This window comes from Amphiura filiformis, chromosome 6 (assembly GCF_039555335.1).
Source record: "Amphiura filiformis chromosome 6, Afil_fr2py, whole genome shotgun sequence".
NCBI lineage: Eukaryota > Metazoa > Echinodermata > Ophiuroidea > Amphilepidida > Amphiuridae > Amphiura > Amphiura filiformis.
In genome coordinates, this window is record NC_092633.1 from 22,538,436 (window position 1) to 22,560,253 (window position 21,818).

Sequence of the window (21,818 nt, forward strand, 5' to 3'; positions counted from 1 at the left end):
ATATGATACCGTAAACTACGCAAGACTCGGCAAAACTACATACACATGTGTCCAAGAATTAATATACTAACAGTAATGTGGTCTTTCACAGTAAGCTTATGCAGCATTGAGAATGAAGAGGACCTCTTCAACTATTTGTCCACACACTTAACAGTTTTCATATTTGTTAGGGGTCTAATAATTTAAGTACTTTCAACAAAATTATCCTTGAGCCATTGAAATGAATTGCCAAAGTGTCTAAATATAATATTTTGCAGTAAACCTTTGCCAAGAGTGTATTTTAAGTGTAAATCGTGTATTTACTGCGTTGAAATAAACTTGTCTGATTGGCTGCTGAGGCGATCTGCTGTTGCCGAGTGGAAAGTTATTAATGAACTTTGCGGCGTACATGTTGTTAGCTCCAACTTTGCAACATCACAGTAGTACGCGCTTGACAAAGGTTTACTGCAAAATATTATAGATGTTTTACCCAACGAAAAGCTGAATAAAAGTAAATAGTAGAATAAGTTTCAAACTTTCAATATACTGTGCAGTGGAAGTGAAGTAAGTTTAGAAATAAATTGTCCTACTGATACCTGATGCGATTACAATGGCTTGTTCCTGCCCATTTGCCTAAAATACCCTTCAATCGAAAAACTACCAACGATTTCAGATCCCAAGTTGTTTTTGATTGCAACGGCCTGCATAATTTTGCACAAAACTAGGAACTGTGGAACATATTCGTTGGGTCCACTATATAAAAATACTTCCATTTTTATTCTATCTGGAGGAAATGAAAAAATAAATAAATGGATAAAAAACGAAAGTTTCAACAATTTAAAATAAAATAAGCATTCTACACATGTACACTTCCACATCTTAATGGCAGTGGTTCCAAGTGATGCATACACACATAATTAAAAAACTTGAAACAGTACACATTAACTATTCACTACAAGACAGGATGTGACTTGGTGCGTTTCCTATGTTGTCGACCATTTTTTGGAACCTGCAAATCGAGCGTGTTGTTTTCTCCAAATATGAACCGTACTTTACGTGTGTTACTTTCCAAGTTTTCACTTACATGGTCTTCACTGCGTGCAGCCATTGCTATACCATTGAAGCTTAGACTCGCCACATGACTACCGAATACATTATGAGCTGGGTTAGGCGATGGTGTGTCGTTAGAGCTTTCATTTAAACTTTCTGGTGGAGTAGGAGGTGATATTGTTTTCACTTTCATTTGTTTACACATAGGATGTGGAGGGATTTCATACAGCTGCTTTAACTGTGACATGCGTGGCACAAAATGATGAATAACACGCCGTCGGTCCTGCTCTTGTGAAACTATATTTACATCAGTGTTGGGCTGGCTTTTTTTCTTTGTTTGGTTTTGACCCTGGGGTAGGCCTAGCTCCTGGAGTTGGGATTTTCTTGCCCATGAGTGACAGGGCTTAAATTTTCAGGAAAAGAGTCAACTCTGTCACTACATAGTTCACTTTTGGTTCTCTTTATGCTTCTAGGTGATACTTCATCTTCTGATGAAGTAACAATTTCATCTCCAATTCTAATCTTTAGCTTGGGGACTCTCTTACTTGCTTCTTTGATAAGTTGTGCATCGTACTTGGTTAATTTCCGCTTTGCCGCTAGTTTTTCTACGCTACTCTTTTCTTTACTCGACTCATGAGTCTTTTCTGTTCTACTACCTGATGTATTGTCTGCTGTGCAACTTTTCTCTCCATAGAATTTCATGCGACGGATACCTCGTATTTTGATTTTGGTTTCACAGTCAGAAAGTTCTGACTCGTAGGTAAAAGACTGTGAGCAGCGTGTAACTGGTCTGTCCCGTTTTGGTTGAGTAGGTGGTTCAAGCTTGAATGTGATCTCACTATCAGAGCTACAGGAGGACAACTGGTCTGAAGAAAATGGGGTACCTGAGTGAGAGGTGGCCTTGTGCTCTACTCGCATTCATTACTACCATTGGACTGATACACTTTCAAGACTAAATGCCCTGTATCTTTATTTTCTCCTCCACTTTGTCTTCTTACCCTCTGCAATTTTGTTTCAACGTTTCCATTTATTCTTGGTTCTCCATTAGTTCTCACTAGAACACTGGGTTTTGTTCTTGATTCTTCATTAGTTCTTGCTGGTGACATGCCATTTTTCATTGCATGCAAAGTGTCAAACAAAGAGATTCGTTCCTCTTTTTCATCACTATCCTCTTCTTTGTCGATCACAGAATTCAATCTTGAACACAATCGAGTCCTGCACCGGTCAGCTTCAAGCAAAGTTCTTGTTTTATCACTTTCCAATTCACCTTCTAAAGAATGTCCATTCACACTTTCCAATTTCTTAAAGTAACGAGTCCTTATCTTGCCTTCACTATTAATAACCGCCCCTTCCACCTCAACAGTATCTTCACAATTCACCTTTTGGGGCGTCAGAACAATCTTCGCTTCTCTCAGTTGATAGCCTTCTGCCACAAGAAGTTGGGCGTCGCATTTAGAAAGGCACTTCTTTTCGGCTATGAGGTTGACTAGAGCTTGGTTGGCTTGGTTAGATGGGGTAAGAGGAGATGAGTTGGACCTACTTCTCGTGCAGAACGTTGCCAAAGGAACTTCGTCATCCGAGTTTTCACTCTCTTCTGAATCAGATTCTAATGCAGAGGAGAAATTAAATGCAACATGTGACTAAAGTGATATTGTCAATCAAATGTAATAAAGGTATTTTTAGAGCCTCACTCAATTTGTTTATTACCTTTAGTGATGGTGGTGGATTAAATCTTGGCAAAATATATCAGAATGCTCTAGTATTTTATACTCCTCTATGTAAATCGGAATAACTTGGAACATTGAACATCGTTGTGATCAGCATGTGCAAATGGCAGGCTTATTCTGTGTCCAAAATAAAGAAGATACCCGTTCCTAGACAAGACCAAGACTTATTCTAATAAATCTGAAAATAGACATTTGTGGTGATATGTGCACCAAGTTTTACATGCACAAATCTTTGTGATGTTCATACTCTTTACATGCCAATTAATGTTAAGACTTCAGTCAAAACCAAAGAATACCAGCAGTGTCCTATTTTGGTCTAAAGGCCTAAAAAAGAAAATTGTTTGATTGGCGTGGCCTGACCCTAGACTTTTTTCTTATCAAACAATTTTCTCTTTTAGGCCTTGCATTAGCTGATCTAATTTCTCTAGACATGTCGAACATGTTGATCACAGGTATCTTACCACTTGTTCCTCCACTTCTACGAGAACGGAATGTGGAAATGCTGCCTTCCGGTTTCTTAGTCTCCTTTTTCCATCTCTTGACACGTTTATCAGTATCCCGCAAACTGTATTTGTTTTCTTCATCTTCTTTTGTGACTGGTTCCTTAGGTGTGAATGCACCTTGCTGACGCCTATACAAATAAATGTATCAATACGAAATGCTAAGATCGGCAAAAATAAATGTATCATCAAGTAACTAATGTTACCGTTCAGATGGCAAGTTAATAAAAGTCTCATAATGGGGATCTCAAATTCTGCTTCTCATTCTTTTCAAGGCAATGTCTCAACTTAACCCTAACCCTACACATGTTTTTTGTTTGCTATCGGAAGGGAAAGAAGAAACGAAAAAAGGAGAGAAGGTGAAGAAAGAAGTCACTTGGTACCCCTGGGATTTGAACCCGGAACCCCTCGCATGCCACACACACAATCACCGACATGTAGCTGCCGAGGTTTGGCTGCCCCGGGCAGCAATTCCCTGGGTATTTATGACTTAGGCTAATTGCGTCATCAAGTTACGCGGAATGCATGCACGCAGAGTGGTTTTAATAGTGAGATTTAGCGAGACCTAGTTGGGCTAGGGTTAATGAATGAAAAAACTGAGGGATGAAATAATTTGCTGTCATAGTGCACGTTAGAATATGACCGTTGCTAGGTTAACTGGATCACTTTTTTTTTTACGAACCACTGATCGAAATGATCACAACACAAAGCCTTTGGCATTGCAGCAGTAACCAATGGTTACTAACGTGCACTACGACAGCTAATAACAGATGGTTATCATGTATGGATGAATTGTAGAAGATAGGAGTAAAATTGGAAGGAAAATCTATTTATCGATATTGAGTTGCCAATATATTGATTTATTTTTAATCCCGACATCGACGGTCATTACCCACAAGTACATACCTCTCACATGTTTCACATTCACAGTAACAATTATCCTCTCCAAAGAAACCATCACCATAGAAACAAGTGATTTCCTCCTCGGGCTGAATGTCTCTTAGTACTTTCACGCATGCTGTATCCCTACCAGTTGATACAAACTGAAACATTAAACAAATATCAAACATTAATACTCTTCACATTATTATTGTACTTGAGGTTAGAACAGTGCTGTACGGTGCGACCATTTTAGGTGCATTGGCGACTAGATTTTTGCTGATGGCGACTAAATATTCAATCCATGGCGCCAATGGCAACCAACTGCTGAAACTTTTAATCGCCAAAAACAAAACATGTACCGTATGTAATGTAGCATTCAAGAGTACGAATGTATGCTATAAATATGCATTTATCATGGTGTCTCAATGGGGACTTCCTGGAAAACATATAGGCCTACACTGTACATGCTGCTTATGAAGTATGTAGCATTCAATGGGAATATGTAGATTAGAGTACAGCAGGCAGCAGCTATATGAACATTCAACACATGTGACTGTTCAGTTAACGTTTTTTACCTGGGAGCAAAATTTGGGCGCCTAAATTTATAAAGTTAGGAGCCATTGGCTCCTCAATCAGTTTTTGCACCGTACAGCACTGGGTTAGAATGTACCAGCTACTCCCTGGATCCCTGCAATGTTTGATACTATAGTCTATCCACATAGAAGTACAAAGTAAATAGACCTCTGAAACTGGAGGTATGCGAATAATTATTTCAGTGCAATGCTTCTTTGGCGCGCCAACTGCTGCGCGATTTGTGCACCACGCTTTTTACGCGTTGCGTCACGCTCGCGTGTGACGCAAAGCATCGACCCCGATGTCACATATTTGGTTTGTACTTCTAAGTGGACAGACTGTAGTTAATGGAAGCAGATATTTCCAGAAAACCAATTATCAATTTTGTTCATCAAATCTAACATTTTAAAAGTACTAACACAATTTGGGATATGAATGTAGAATACTCTTTCAGCTCCTAGCTTCATAAGAACGCTACCCTTCGTATTAAAGTGAGTGTAATTCATAGCTATATTGCTGGTGCTATATTTATATTTACCAAGCAGTTCTCCAAAGCAAAAGCAATATGTGGCTTACCCTCCAAATTAAAAAAAATAAATATATACTTTAAAAGCACTCACCTTGCAATTGGGTCTGCAATCTGAAATAATAAACATACAAGATATTAGTATTGATGGTAATCCACATGAACACAAATTATAGATCATGCTGCTCTGGAACAACACAAGCAGCTTCACACAATAACATTGAGCATATTTCTATTGGGTCTATTTCAACTTGCCATAGTAGGATAAATTAGCCTGTTTCTACAATTACTGTATTGACATTGTTATACACGAATTCGATGAGCCAAGTGATGGTTAGGATTTAAGTCTGCCATAGCAGGGGGTCATCTGCGCCAAACTAGCTTAGTTCGTTTGGATTGTGATCCAAGACGCCTATCGCGAGCGCACCGGAGTGCGTAGCACTTGCGCCGCGTCACAGGAGCGGCAAACGCTGCACGCCTGTGATACTGGCGTCACGTAAAATGGATGGAAGGCCCCAGCTATGGCCGCCATGTCGGTGCATATTACATGAAGTTATATTATGTGATGAAGTTTATAAAATGCTTATGTTTTTCAGGTTCTTCAGCGGTTTGCCAATTTAGCGCATTTTATGCCATATATTTAATAAGTGGGGTCATCATCACATCAGCAGCTCATTCTCTGGTCAAGCTGTGAAGCATCACATGACCTAATTCTTTTTACGCGATAATCAGAAAGAGCAGACGGACACCGCTGAAGGAATTTGCTGAATACTAATAAACAAGAAATATTGTACAACATTATCTTTTATTGGACACATTTTACAACTACTGTCAACATACCATGGTTGATAAAGGCAGCCGGGCCCAGCCACAACTGTGCACAATTCTTTCTTGTAGAAAACATCACACTGAAGTCATTGATACCCTGTTTTAGAAAGGAGTTTTCCTCGGCTTCTGTTAACTCGGCAATACACCCTACAAGCATGGGAATGTTCTCATTTTTGCTCCTGAAAAAAAGGATATAAGTTCAGTTAATGTTTTTCCTATGAGAGTATTTTGTATAATAAAGAGGGAAGAGAGAAAGATACGGACAATGAAGAGAGGAAAGAATGTAAGGATATAAATAGAGGGATGAGGAAAAGACAGGGGTTGAGAGAGAAAGCGAGCACAAATGCATGTAACATACCAGTATTTCGTAGCAACAATTTTGCCACCGTCTCCTTCCATTGAGTAACGAAAACAAGACCGAACTTCAAATCCAGCATTCTTGTCAAACATGGCCAGATACCTAAAAACCTACAACATAGAAAATGAAAAGTTGATCAACACTTGCATTCTATACTCTTTATAAGGTTACTCACACTACTATTATACATCACAGTACGGATGAAGAAACTTTGGCATAGGATTTTTTTTAACCTAGAAACTTTTTAATAATACACTGAACGAGCCCTAGAATAGTAGGGATACAGGATTTAGGACATGGGGCTGATGGCATTAAATCTTATGCACTGATACCACCAGTCCTTGTCAACAGAGTGGAAGTGCCCCGATTCTTTTAACCTGAGGTACCAGGTTCATTTTAGTCAAGCATATGACTTTTTATCAACAAGAAATCTTGATGGTGTATTTTGCTAACAAAAGTCACATTTATTTAACTTTTTTACTAGCCCCACAATAAAGAAACGTTATCAGCAACAAGTTGGTAGGGCTGGTGCTCAGTAAAGTACATCCAAAGCTCAAGGGTTGGGTATGTAATATGTATGCTTAGCGTGGGTGGGGTAATACTCAGGAATGTAGCTATGGCGGGTGGTGGAGGGCGGCAAAGCACGGCACTCAGATTTAAAGCCCACCACTGATGAACAAAAAGCTATAGCACCCAGCACTCAAGGGTCAAAAATTGCAAAATCACATAGAATTTGGCCAAATTTTGACAATTTTCAATAAAATTGTCAATTTCACAAAAAATTCCCTCAAAAACCACCCGGCACTAAACATTTTCTAGTTAAAACCCTGGTAATACTTACATGTTGTTTAAAAACAGTCTGCTGTTGTTTAGGCTTATTGAGAAAATATACACGAGCCCAGTCTCCGGAAGTAATCCCTCTGTATGCCTTTTCGTAATTCTGATCTTTCTTGAACCTGAGGACTACTGCTTTAAGATAATCAGACTTGGCTACCACTGGACGAAATCTGCAAAAGTACAAAATTAATATTAATGCCCAGTACATACTGATTGCAAGATTGTCATTGCTAACATCATTTGAACAATATTCTTGTTAACCAGCATTTGAATGTGTATGTCCATCGTTGATTCCGAATTTTATACTGAATACGGGACACTCCAAATTGTCCGGGTCTGAACTGTTTGCATTCAAAATCTTGATGGCAAATGGATAATAGAAGCACATGGTTCTACTTCACAGCTTTTTAATCCACGTTGCATGAATCGCTCTATTGTGGACAACCGGAACAGTTTTGACAGGTCTTTTGTCTACCTCTGTTTGTAAACAGAGAGTCAGACAAGGATGTAAAAATTGAAACTGAGGGCAATCATGGGTACTCAGTGCCTAATACTGCCTTACTGCCTATGGTGCAATAAATAACCCATATGCTTGTAATTATTTACCTTACATAGGAGTGGGACTTAAATCCAAGGTGGGACTATACTCGCGTCAGTACAGTAATAACTTGATACAGTGCAGTGACTGGGTCAGAAACTGCATAATTATTAATTTATAAACTTAATTAGCAAAGCCAGCTTACCGGGTGTTCATTTTGTGGGTCATGAAATTAAGATATGGGTCAAGCACCAAGCTTGTAGCCATGTCATCATTCTCTGCCAATTCTTTTGGAGCAAACCGCTGACTTGACTCGACTACCATCTTGAAAGGTCCTGTCTTGGTCCTGTGATGAAAAACAAACAAAAACAAAATGAGGGGCTAAATAAGGCAGTTCTCAAACAAAATGAGGGGCTAAATAAGGCAGTTCTCAAACCATAAGTCTTACCTCCTTTTGCGATTACTTTTGGTTACAGAAGTAACAAAATAGGGACGGAGGTCCCAAATAGGTCATCCGAAGTAGATTTGGGTAATGATTGTGAACAGTGAACACCACACAAAGTAATTCATTTGAGACAATTTTAATTAAACATTGGACGTAAAGCATCTAAATCATTTGGATCCAATATTTTCACACCATTTGGGACTAACATTTAATAAATGGTTGCAAAATGCAAACTTATGCTTTAAATTGAACTGTTCATAAGAGACCACAAATCTTTATCCAGTCTGGACACCAAACTCATTTATACAGTTGATATACTTCGAGGATGGCCGGCCACTTTTAGCTTCCTGAGAACACTCTTGCACTACTCAAAACTAGAGCGATAACCGCACCATAGCTGAACCATGTGGCTTCGGCAGTATATTGTGGTAGGCCTACACCTACAATTGAAGCATTTTAAAAACTTGACCTTTGACCCCTTTATTGCCCCTTAATGACCCGAAATGAATTTTAAAATATTTGCAACATGTTTAGAATGTCATAAGAATCATTGCGTTTAAATTTCAGCTCAATCGGAGCATTTTGAAAAACTTGACCTTTGACCCCTTTATGACCCCTTAATACCTTAAATGAATCTTAAAATGTTTTAAAATGTTTAGCATGTCATAAGGATCATTGCATATAAATTTCAGCTCAATTGGAGCATTTTGAAAAACTTGACCTTTGACCCCTTTATGACCCCTTAATGACCTTAAATGAATTTTAAAATATTTGCAACATGTTTAGAATGTCATAAGGATCATTGCGTTTAAATTTCAGCTCAATTGGAGCATTTTGAAGAACTTGACCTTTGACCCCTTTAGGACCCCTTAATGACCTTAAATAAATTTAAAAATGTTTTAAACATGTTTAGAATGTCATAAGGATCATTGCATTTAAATTTAAGCTCAATCGGAGCATTTTTGGTTAAAATGACCTTTTTTTTTGACCCCTGGATGACCTCTGACGTTTGGAAATATTTTTATTATATTCTTTATTTTTTCTCTTTCATATGACACCACTCACGGGGTCATACCTTCGTGGCATTTAGAGATATGTCCATTTCAGACCAAATGGTTAGTTAGTTAGTAACATACACACTTATAGGCTGATACCATTTCATGGTTCAGCAAAAATAAAACATATATGACCAGGGCATAATTTAGTGATCAGATTTTGCGTAGCAAAAGTGCTATGCAAAATTCTACTTGTATAGCAGTTTCTCAAGTTTGAGTAGCAGATTTAATTCCCTCCCGATTTTAGGAATATTTTAAAAGTTTTCCTAAAAAATATATCTAGAAACACATCGGCAAAATTCAAGAACAAAGATGGCCGTTTTCATAGCGATCCTGTGTGCACACATGGCAAAATGCAAGGCAAAATACTGCCAAAATTATGACCCCTGAAGGCAAATAACAAGAAAACGTGGTAAATAAGTAACACAAACTTAATTTTGTTGCATGCACATATCAATTTATTAGCTCTTATTGACAACAAGGTGAGTTTATAGTATGTCATGTTTTGTAAGTGGTAAAATTTTGCATCGCACAATATGCGATGCATCGAAAATAATGAATCGCAAGTGACCTAGATTGAGTAGCAAACTGCGATGCGATACCGACTAAATTATGCCCTGTATATGACATGATCAAGGAGAATGAGTCACATGTCGACCCTGATCGAAAATGAGTTTTGCATCTAGGTGTTTAAAGGAGACATTGTGAGCTTTCAGAAACTGAAAACCCCATGTTGATAAGACTTTTCTTTGCAAAGTTACGTCAATTTATCAATCTCTGAAAACAGTATAAAACAAAAGAATTTTCACACTTTCTTTACCAATATCTCAGAATCAATATTAGCGACATCAGACTCATTTCCCTTGATTGTGTCACATACTATTTATTACCAATCCTGCAGAATAACTTACAATACATATTGTCAATTTCATGGAATCCTGTTGCTGAGAATCGCAAATTTCACAAAGAAATGTCAGATGCAGTTCATAAATCACTGATGCAGGGCATAATTTAGTCGGTATCGCATCACAGTTTGCTACTCAATCTAGGTCACTTGCGATTCATTATTTTCGATGCATCGCATATTTTGAGATGCAAAATTTTACCACTTACAAAACATGACATACTATATAATAAACTCACCTTGTTGTCAATAAAAGCTAATAAATTGATATGTGCATGCAACAAAATTAAGTTTGTGTTACTTATTTACCACGTTTTCTTGTTATTTGCCTTCAGGGGTCATAATTTTGGCAGTTTTTTGCCTTGTATTTTGCCGTGTGTGGACACAGGATCGCTATGAAAACGGCCATCTTTGTTCTTGAATTTTGCCGATGTGTTTCTAGATATATTTTTTAGGAAAACTTTTAAAATATTCCTAAAATCGGGAGGGAATTAAATCTGCTACTCAAACTTGAGAAACTGCTTTACAAGTAGAATTTTGCATAGCACTTTTGCTATTCAAAATCTGATCACTAAATTATGCCCTGCACTGATGTGAAGCTGACTTTCTAACAGTCGCTCGCTTTTGCACCGGGCATGATGTGTGCAAAACTTCTGATGGGCGCCATTATCTGAAAATTGTGATTGGTTGCAAAAACCATTTATCACAATCTTAAGCCAAACAATGAACGTGACAGCCTTCGTCAGTAATGTAAAAAAAAATTAATGGGACCCCGCCAGAAAAGTATGTCTAACCTGATAGGTTTACAAAACTACTTGGACAATTGCTAAGCCTGTCTGCGTGCTGACCAGCATGATCCTCAACAACCTTTTGAAGGTTTTCAAGATGGGATTTCACATGGTGTTTCAGCGATCAGCTTGACAACTGCTTTTGCAGGTGCAATAACAATACATGGACATACACTCACTGACATAATACACAATGTAAATGACATGCATCATGTAGCATCAGGTCGATTTTAATTTGTTTTCTTCATCAAAGATGCTTGCGGTGACCATTTTTTTAAAGACACTTTGATAAGGCCTAGGCTATGTAATGAAATTATTAGTTTCCCGTCACCCGCCTGCATCATGTGTCAGTTTTGGTCCGAAAACCGCTGCAAAAACATGCACAAAGTCTGTAAATCTTTAGCAAATTTTCGTAGTTTTACTTCCGCATTTCTTTAATTAAGGGGTTAAGGCCCATGAAAGTCAATTCCGAGTTTATCGTCCCTTTTTTTCCCAGGTTGGTGAGGTGACTTTTTCATTTTTCATTATTTCATCAGATTTCATTATTGACCTAATCCCAAAGTGTGTGTTGATTTAAAGCCACACTCATACATGATATTATAAACATGTTTTTATATGGGTAGGGACTAGAAAAGTCGATCGTTCAGCGAAGCCGAAAGCATGCAAAAAGTGCATGATTTCCTGACATTGCGTTTACAAATATTCATGTATTGCAGAATTCTTAGCAGGTGGGTCAAAATTTTGGGGCTTTTATTATTTTTTATAGAAATTTCTTATTTTAATCATCAATTAATGATTTAGAGGTTAATAACTCGCGATCGGTTATTTGGAGGCATTGTGAAAAATCTAAACATTTTGCCTTTGGAACCGAGGAATATCCCGAGGGCGTAGCCCGATGGATATTCCGAGGTCCAAAGTAAAATGTTTAGATTTTTCACAATGCCCGACATATTACCGATGCAAAGTTATTAATCTCATTCATAACCGTCACTTTAATCTCCTCAGCTTACAAAATAACACAAAATTTTGCTCAAAAGTTTATAAAAATCAGGGATTGAGTTTTAGGCGTGCAAGTGCGATTCGCACGCGCGCCGCACGCCTGAAAAATACGCCGAGGTGCGATTTTCGCACACCTAAAAAAAAATAAAATTTTTTTTTTTTTTTTTTTTTTTTTTTTTTTAAGTTTTTTTTTTTTTTATTTAGAATGTCCCTGGAACTTAAAAATGTCCCTGAAATATTTTTAATTTTTTTTAAAACTTGAAAAAAATTACAAAAAGATTTAAAAAATTATAAATTCATGTTCAAAATAGGCAAATTTATAATTGATGTTCACATTACAACCTATTTATGAAGTAAAGAAGCATACAAAACAAATGCATTTTAAAATCATTCATAGATTATTATGTGAACATAATTTACAAATTTGCCTATTTTAAACAAGAATTTATAATTTTTAAAATCTTTTTTTTAAATTAAAAAAATTCCAGGGACATTCTAAAGTTCCAGGGACATTCTAGGGACATTCTAAATCCAAAAAAAAACTAATTAAAAAAAAAAAAATTACAAATGACACTAGCAATAAGTCCAAAGTCCAGGGACATCTATGCAGTATACACCATTCATTACCCCAGAGCTTTTACCATGGAAATTTAAAAAAAGTACATGTATGTTGTCACAATTGCTAAGTTTTAGCTGAAAATGAAATCATAGTCATACACCAGTTTTGAAAAAAGCACACCTTGGTTTATTTAGGTGTGCGATTTGCAGCACACCTAAAAGCACACCTCGGGTTATCCAGGCGTGCGATTTACAGCACACCTGTCACATTGCAAAACTCAATGCCTGAAAAATAGATGATTTTTACATCTTCCCTTTCCAAAAATCGATCAGGCTAATACAGGACGACCAATAACAAAAGTGCGTATCACAATCTGTGCAAATATGGTTGCGCGCAATCCAAATACGGCAGCCAGCGCGCGCGCAGTTTGTTCGACGCACAACAGCACGCAAACGCCGGTCAATTGTGTGCGACATTGGAACAATTACGCATTTTGCGGTCAATTGTGAGATATTAATGACCTCGATTTGCGTTCGCGTTTTCACAAATAGTAAAATATGATTGGATCGCACGCATCGCGTTTATTAATGAGGTTATGAATAAATTTCGTTGTCTGCGTCCACAATAAGGCACATGCATGTGACGTCATGGACGCAAAGTACTTGATCAGTCATCTGAAACTTTGTTAAATACGCGTCTACTGGACGCAATCTAACGGGAAGCCTGAATTCATGATCAGATGACGAGATGTACAGAATTTAAGGGATCTAAAATGAGCGTTTATTGCGTTTCGACAGTATTTTTTGTGGGACATGAGAGCACCTCAGACCTATCGAATTGCATTCTGAATCTGAAGCATGTCTTTCTGATATCAAATAATTTTCATTTTTGAAAATCACAATATAAATACAAATTTTATGACAAATTATAAAAATTTGATATTTTTCAAATTTTGATATATAACAGTCCTCGAAGTAAATTATATAAATCTAATGATATATTCTTAAAGTGTATGTAGCAGGAGGAAAAGCCGACGGTCAATTGAAAATTTTGACCTTTCATATTGAAGATATGGATTTTTTTCCCAAAAGACCTAATTTTTTTGGTGTTTTGGAAAAAAAATCCATATCTTCAATCTGAAAGGTCAAAATTTTCAATTGATCGTCGGCTTTTCATCCCACCTACATACACTTTAAGTATAAATCATCAGATTTGTAAAGTTTACTTCAAGTACTGTTAAATATCAAAAATATCAATTTTTAATGATTTGCCATAAAATGTGTATTAAATTGCTAATTTCAAAAATCAAAATTATTTGATATCAGAATGGCATTCTTAAAGTATTCAGACCGGTATTCAGAATGCAATTCGATATGTCTGATTTGCTCTAATGTCCCACAATAAATACTGTCCAAACGTTCATTACCCCAGCCCTTCTTAAGTCTAGGCACTAGCTAAAAAAAATGTAAATAAAAAATATTTTCTCAAAATCAACGGATTTTACAAAATGATATTATACAAAGAAAAAAAAACTTGTCCCGCCGCGGAATGTACACAGTCGCTGCGCGATAAATCACGGAAGTCATGACGTACCGGTGAAGTTTGTAATTTGCGCTATCATTTATTGACAATGGCAGTGAATGGACTATGTAAAAGTTGACGTCCCGATTGTCAATCAATCAAAATGACCATGTACTTTGTAATTACGTTTTCCCAAACCATTGTACTCCAAAAATATTTGAAAACTTACCGTTTGATGTATAAATATTTACAGGCCCAAACAGCCTGACTAGAAGGTAACCGCAAACCAATAAATGCAAGTTTGTGTTGATTACAATATGCTTACAAAATACTGAACCTTCGCCTTCCGCCTTTATTTCCAAAATGGCGTTTTAGTAACCGTTTTACTGCAACTATTAAAATAGATCCTATATTATATTCATAATGTTGCACAAAAATCGAACAAAATTATGCATATACTGCTGATTAAAAATTTAATAGAAATGTTGCTTCTAATGCTAGCTATTTCAAGACTTTTAATTCTTTGCGTGAAAATGACGGCCCACTTTCTGTGACGAAGTTGCGGAGCGATTCTTTTGCAAGTGATACGTCAAAGGCGTATAGGATAGATCATTCAATCATTAACATGTACGCACTACTTTGTACGCAGTATCTCTAGCCTAAATCCCTGAATCCACTCCTGCTCCGGGGTCAGGGCAGGCCAGGTGGTGGTCACCGTGCATTCTCTAAATTCAGTAAATTTCCATCGTCAACCATGTAATTTAATGGGATTATTTTGAAATTTTAAAGCGTTTGAAATATCACAAAAAGTAGGCCTATATAGGCCCTATGTTAATAAATAATATAATAAATACAAGCTAAAACCGTTGGGGTTCGATAATGAAACCCACAAAACTAACCGAGTAGGATGGAAAATGCCATACGGCCGGTAAGTTCACAAGTTGCCGGCTCGATCATGCCACTCGCCGCCTGGGGCAGGCCATTTTTGACGTCTCCATCACAAACAATTCTAAATTTGCCATGTTGTGTACTTGTAGTGAAGCAAAATTACGACAAATTACCCCGCAAAGTATGTTTTTTTTTTCAATGTATAACTGCAACCGTCTATTCGGGCTATAGAATTGACAGCCACCAGCCCACCACACATAATTACATTCATCCGTCACTTGAGATAATTTTATTCATAGCCACTTCGGTCTGTGTTCATAGGCCTAGCTATATTTAATATTGGAAAAAGAAAAACATGTAGCAGTGTTAAACCAATACCGTACTCTATACCCACACCCCACACCCTACCACACAACATAAATTACCCCAAGGAAGAACAACTTAGGGTTGAAGTGGGCCCTCCGTGGCTAAATAAAGTTGAATGAATCATCACCCTTCCTCACCGTATATCCCACCACCAAAGTCCACACCCTACCCTATCACCCCTATCACTCTACCCAACCCACTATACTTACCACCCTACCCCGCCCATTACCCACTGACCCCAATCCCCACCACCATACTCTACACCCTATCATCATGCAGTTATTAACTACATGTATGCACACAACACAGGGACACTCACCATGCTCACAATAGGCAGTTGAACCCTACTGGTAGCGCTGTGTTGTAGATATACCACTATGCCATAGTCGAATTCTATTAAAAATATGTTATTATTATAGTCATGATGAACCCATTTCGTTGAACTCAAAATTATACTGATGTTTATTATTTAAAGTATTCAATTGTAAAATGGTCATAAAGAGTTAAAAATATCAGATGATTAGTGACAATAAAAGTAATTGAATGCAACATTATCTTGCATAATTATAATGGCTCACTTTAATACTGAACAATTCTGATTTTGGAATCTATTTATTGATAGCGAGCCCCGAAAATTCGACTATGGACTTTGAATTGTAAGCAGAACTTTACCCCCTGGACTTTGCTCTCTAAAAACACAAGGTCAAGCATACTTGTTTATCAGTCCATTAACCACAAGTACGCGCTAGATGTTTGATGAGAGATTAACTTTCGCGTCGACACAAAAGCGCCGCAAACGCCACAAACGCCACAAACGCCACAGACAGTTGTGTACGGTGTAGTATGGGCGGCCATGAGGGCCAAAAGGGTCTCAAAATCACACACGGGTCTCAAAAGTACAATAAGGTCTCAAAAACACACAAAGGTCTCAGAAATAAACACACAATAAGGTCTCAAACGTATAAAAAGGTCTCAAAAACACATAAAGGTCTCAGAAATAAACACAATAAGGTCTCAAAAGTATAATAAGGTCTCAAAAACAGAGAAAGGTCTCAGAAACAAACACACAACAAGGTCTCAATAGTACAATAAGGTCTCAAAAATAGAGAAAGGTCTCAAATACAGAGAAAGGTTTCAAAAACAGAAAAAGGTCTCAAAAACAGAAAAAGGTTTCAAAAACAGAGAAAGGTCTCAAAAACAGAGAAAGGTCTCAAAAACAGAGAAAGGTCTCAAATACAGAGAAAGGTCTCAAAAACAGAGAAAGATCTCAAAACAAAAAAAGGTCTCAAAAACAGAGAAAGGTCTCAAATACAGAGAAAGGTCTCAAAAACAGAGAAAGGTCTCATAATCAAAGAAAGGTCACAAAAACAGAGAAAGGTCTCAAAAACAGAGAAAGGTCTCTAAAACAGAAAAGGTCTCAAAAACAGTGAAAGGTCTCACAAACAGAAAAAGGTCTCAAAAACTCAGAGAAAGGTCTCAAAAACAGAGAAAGGTCTCAAATACAGAGAAATGTCTCAAAAACAGAGAAAGGTCTCAAAAACAGGGAAAGGTCTCAAATACAGAGAAAGGTCTCAAACACAGAATGGTCTCAAAAACAGAGAAAGGTCTCAAAAAATAGAGAAAGGTCTCAGAGACATATACCTCAGAGACATAGACTGCACATAACGGTCGGTTGACTTTGTAATACCTGATATGAGACCTAGACGCGTTTTTGAGACATGAACGTGTTCTGACACCCTTTTTGGCACACACGGCCGCCCATAGTATTCCTCGGCTTTGACCCCGGCGGCCGCGCCGTGAGTGCCAAAAGGGTCTTAAAAGTACGTCTTGGTCTCAAAAACACATCTTGGTCTCAAAAACACGTCTAGGTCTCAAATCAGGTATTACAACCGACCGTATATATGCAGTACCGCATACAGTACTGCAACATCCGCTTGCAGTCCGGCATGGGGAACTGCAATATTTTGGTGTATTTCCGTATGGGGAACTGCAATATGTTTGGTGTATTTCCGCATGGGGAAATGCAATTTTTGATACATTTCCGAATTGGATGTATTAATCAAAAGTTTAAGTCAAATGGCTACGTGCTTTGACATGCAGTTAAAAGGACATTTCGTGATCCACAGCCTCATCCCCCCACTTTTTCAAAAAAAAGTTGAGATTTTTATACCATTGGGAACTTTTGGCTACATAATGTTTATGTACTAAATATTTCTTGCAGATTAATTCATTTAGCAAAAATATCGTGACATGAAAAATTTGAATTTTGTTCTGTTACCGGTATACCAGATCGAAATTACAACAGTGGCCTATGGAGCAGTGTAATACACATAATCATACAGAACTCGCAAACGCAAAATCGGATTGAAATTTTGTGAATAAGCTTTTTTCGTGGATATCTACTGAAAAATGTCATAAAAAAGGATGCTAGGATCACATGCTAAATTAAGTTACTAAGCTCGTCACAATATAGGCCCTATCATAGGCCTACTTATTGGGTTAGATGGTTTGTTAATATCTACACCACATTTCGCCATACTGCATTTTAGAAACGCTTGCTGTTAGAATAAGAAAAATTTTAATTGTAATTATTGCACATTCTAGGGAAGCGTGGTTACCTTTTTAAGGGGGTACTACACCCCTGGTCAATTTTATGCCTATTTTTGCATTTTTCTCAAAAATTATAGCACATTCGTGACAAGTAAGATATGTATATTATAGGGGCAAGGACTACAACTACTGTACTGAATATTCAGCAACTCAAAGCTAGTAGTTATTTGATTTATTGATCAAATACTGGTTTTCCCTCATTTTTGACTGTAACTCCACAACTGTTGTCTGTGCTGAAATAACATTTCCAGTGCAGTAGTTGTAGTCCTTGCCCCTATAATATACATATCTTACTTGTCCCAAATGCGCTATAATTTTTGAGAAAAATGCAAAAACAGGCATAAAATCGGGCAGGGGTGTAGTACCCCCTTAAAATAACCGAGTGAGAGGGTTTTCAAGAAAATATTTTTCCTGTCAAAACTGAAGCATCCACTGTATAAAAGAAAATATGAATATTAACTGCACATCATATATAACGATTCGTGATACCCAATTGTGGCACATTTGATGTCGTTTTATGAGGCAGAGAATTTTATTTCAATTTTATATACGCCAAAATATTTTTTAAATTGAGCGAGAATGGCGATAGAAAAAACGTTGAAAATTCCATGTATAAATTACATTAGACCCAACCAATGATAACTGTTTCGTTTTTATGGTCATCTAATCTTTTATTTCCTGAAATAAAATTAGGGGTCTAATGTGGATTAATTGTGTAATTGATGAAAACATCGACGTGTATAAAAGAAGCTACAAGAAAAATGGTAGGCCACGCCACATTGATCTATGCTTTTAGTATACGGCGAGTTCGTAGCGCACGTGTGAATCAAAATCGATTATACTATTGTGCGTGTATAGCCTCATTCCTATTTCTGTATATAAAACACGCAGTTATCAACAATTGAGCGCTATTAATACACATTAATGTTTTTAAACAAATAAAATTCCAAAATATGGTACGTTTTCTGTATTTGCTTGTCACGTGGTGTGTTGAAGTAATGAAGTTGCGATTATATTTTTAAATTTTCATCATGACACCATCAAGCCTTGATAGCCGAGCGGTCTAAGGCGCTGGTGTCGGACTGACGGGGTTTCGGACTGGGGTCTACACAGAGAGCTATACAAGGTTTGAGAAGTGTTCTTAATCAATTTTGGGGTGCTGATTCAGAATCTTTGATTTTTAGGAATAAATTCAGTACAAACAGAATTATTAGCTCTAAATCATAAGTGCTTTATATAAATGACAAGAAGTAATGCTCTTTAGCTGTAAGTTTAGAGGGCTTGTCACAGTTCCCTCAGGCCCGTAGTACGCAGGATTTTTTTGGAGGTGCTGATTTTGAGAAAGTGTACTTTTTTCAGGGGGGGGGGGTGATATTGTGAAAAGTGGAATTTTCACCTTTTTTGACCAAAAAAAGCGTAAAAAAACCCGATTTTTTTGCTTGCTATGCTCACAAAAATGTGATATTTTGGTACTGTGTGTATACTTGTGCAAATTTGGGGGTGAAGGTGTGGTCGCATCCCTCCCCCACTCCCCCATGTACAGGCCTGAGTTCCCAAGGACAAAAGAGCTAAAATTTTCACTTTCATGGCTGCTTTGTTATGATTCTTGTAATTCCTTGTTGATATTGCTTATCTCAATTAAAAAGTGACAGACAAACAACCCAACTTTTAATGTTAATTATGCATATTCAAAATAATACGGGCACTGCTAGTAAAATTTGATAATTTTAAACAACAAATTGATTAACAATTCTAAAAATGTAACACATGCTTTAGGTTTTACAACTTTGTGTATTTTTGTTTGAATCATACATGTATACTGACCACATGTTGGAATACTTGTGTGTGTTTAGAAAAATAAAGTGACTATAAATAAGAATACAATTTAACATGTATCTATGTGTTTGTTAATTTGTTTTCATGGTGACTGGTGTAAGGGCTGATCAATATTAGACAAGTTAATTGTTGAGCTTTTTTAATGGCAAGGGGTGAAACAAGAAAAAAACATTTATAAGGAAAACAATTTTAAGCAAAATATGTCAATGTTTTTGAGCTGAAAACAATTCATAAATTGCCTCAAAATATTCTCTTTGTGATGCTTTTTATCTTTCACATTTACCCCTTGCACAAAGAAGACTTTTTTTCTGTGGTGTAAAACAGGCATTGATTTTTGCCAAAAACTGAGGGTTTCAGTGAAGTTTTGTTTTGATGAGGGGAGCTGTAAGTTGTTTTGAAAATGTCCAAATTAGTGAATGCAATGCCTGCTGCTGAATTCCAATAAAACTCAATTTTTGAATAAGATTCATCCTCCACAGTGATATACCAACATGGGGTGAGTGATCCCATGTTCCAAATACCTGGACAAAATTGATAAATCTTCTCAATAGACCCATTTCATACTAAATTTCTATTCAATTCATTTACATCTCTAGGCGCCTGAACTTGTCAGGGGTGGTGCAATAAAGTGTACCCCCGGGGCCGGGTTGGTGAATTATAGGGGGGGGGGGGGACGCAAAGATTTTTTGGCATGTCAAGGGGGGAGCATTTTGGCAGGTCGAAAGGGTGGGGGAGGGGGGAGCAAGCAATTTTTGGCACATATATTTTGGGCAACGTTTCTCATATTACACCCTAAAAGGTGTAGGAAAACGTTAAGAACGTGTTCAAATATGCAAAATTTCTTTTCAATCGCATTATGATAAGACTTTTTAAGTCCAACTTGTAATTTTGTAAGAAATTTGGACAAAAGTTTTGGCCAAATCTAACACAAATTGTCTTAGTTTTTACAACTTACAACCGCAAGCAATTTGAGAAACATTTTGTGATGCAAAGTTGGTCTATTTTCCAAAAGAAATTAAGACAATTTTGAAAACAAATTGACCCATCCATAGGCCTATATACCGAAATTCCCCATGCGGAAATACCCCAAAAATATTGCAGTTCCCCATGCGGAACTGCACATCCCGACCTGCATCACCGCATGCGGAAATGCAAGTTGGGATATGTAGTTCCTCATGCGGAAGTGCGTGACGGAATGCGTAGTTTCGCCTGCTGATGTGTGCAGTATAGTACTGCATGCGGTACTGCACATATAACGGTCGGTTGTAATACCTGGTTTGAGACCTTGACGTATTTTTGAGACCATAACGTGTTTTGAGACCATAACGTGTTTTTGATACCATAATGTGTTTTTAAGACCATAACGTGTTTTTGAGACCATAACGTGTTTTGAGACCATAACGTGTTTTTGAGACCATAACGTGTTTTGAGACCATAAGAGACCATAACGTGGTTTTGAGACCATAACGTGTTTTGAGACCATAACGTGTTTTTGAGACCATAACGTGTTTTTGAGACCATAACGTGTTTTTGAGACCATAACGTGTTTTTGAGACCTTTTTCTTTTTTTGAGACCTTTCTCTGTTTTGAGACCTTTCTCTGTTTTTGAGACCTTTCTCTGTTTTTGAGACCTTTTCTGTTTTTGAGACCTTTCTCTGTATTTGAGACCTTTCTCTGTTTTTGATACCTTTCTCTGTATTTGAGACCTTTCTCTGTTTTTGAGACCTTTCTCTGTTTTTGAGACCTTTCTCTGTATTTGAGACCTTTCTCTGTTTTTGAGACCTTTCTCTGTTTTTGAGACCTTTCTCTGTGTTTGAGACCTTTCTCTGTTTTTGAGACCTTTCTCTGTTTTTGATACCTTTCTCTGTATTTGAGGCCTTTCTCTGTTTTTGATACCTTTCTCTGTTTTTGAGACCTTCCTCTGTTTTTGAGACCTTTCTCTGTTTTTGAGACCTTTCTCTGTATTTGAGCCCTTTCTCTGTTTTTGATACCTTTCTCTGTTTTTGAGACCTTTCTCTGTTTTTGAGACCTTTCTCTGTATTTGAGACA

The 21,818-nt window shown here is 37.2% G+C and overlaps 1 protein-coding gene across 1 annotated transcript; it reads right to left on the reverse strand.

Moving 5' to 3' along the window:
* Positions 1-530: 530 nt before the first annotated feature.
* On the reverse strand, positions 531-14,415 carry LOC140155151 (uncharacterized). The gene is given in 11 exon segments (XM_072177875.1): positions 531-1,405; positions 1,408-1,941; positions 1,944-2,635; positions 3,218-3,387; positions 4,163-4,299; positions 5,332-5,351; positions 6,078-6,244; positions 6,424-6,533; positions 7,265-7,430; positions 8,004-8,144; positions 14,299-14,415. Coding segments are annotated over 10 exon segments (2,589 nt in total). The 5' UTR covers positions 8,123-8,144; positions 14,299-14,415; the 3' UTR covers positions 531-931.
* Between the last annotated feature and the right edge of the window lie 7,403 nt (positions 14,416-21,818).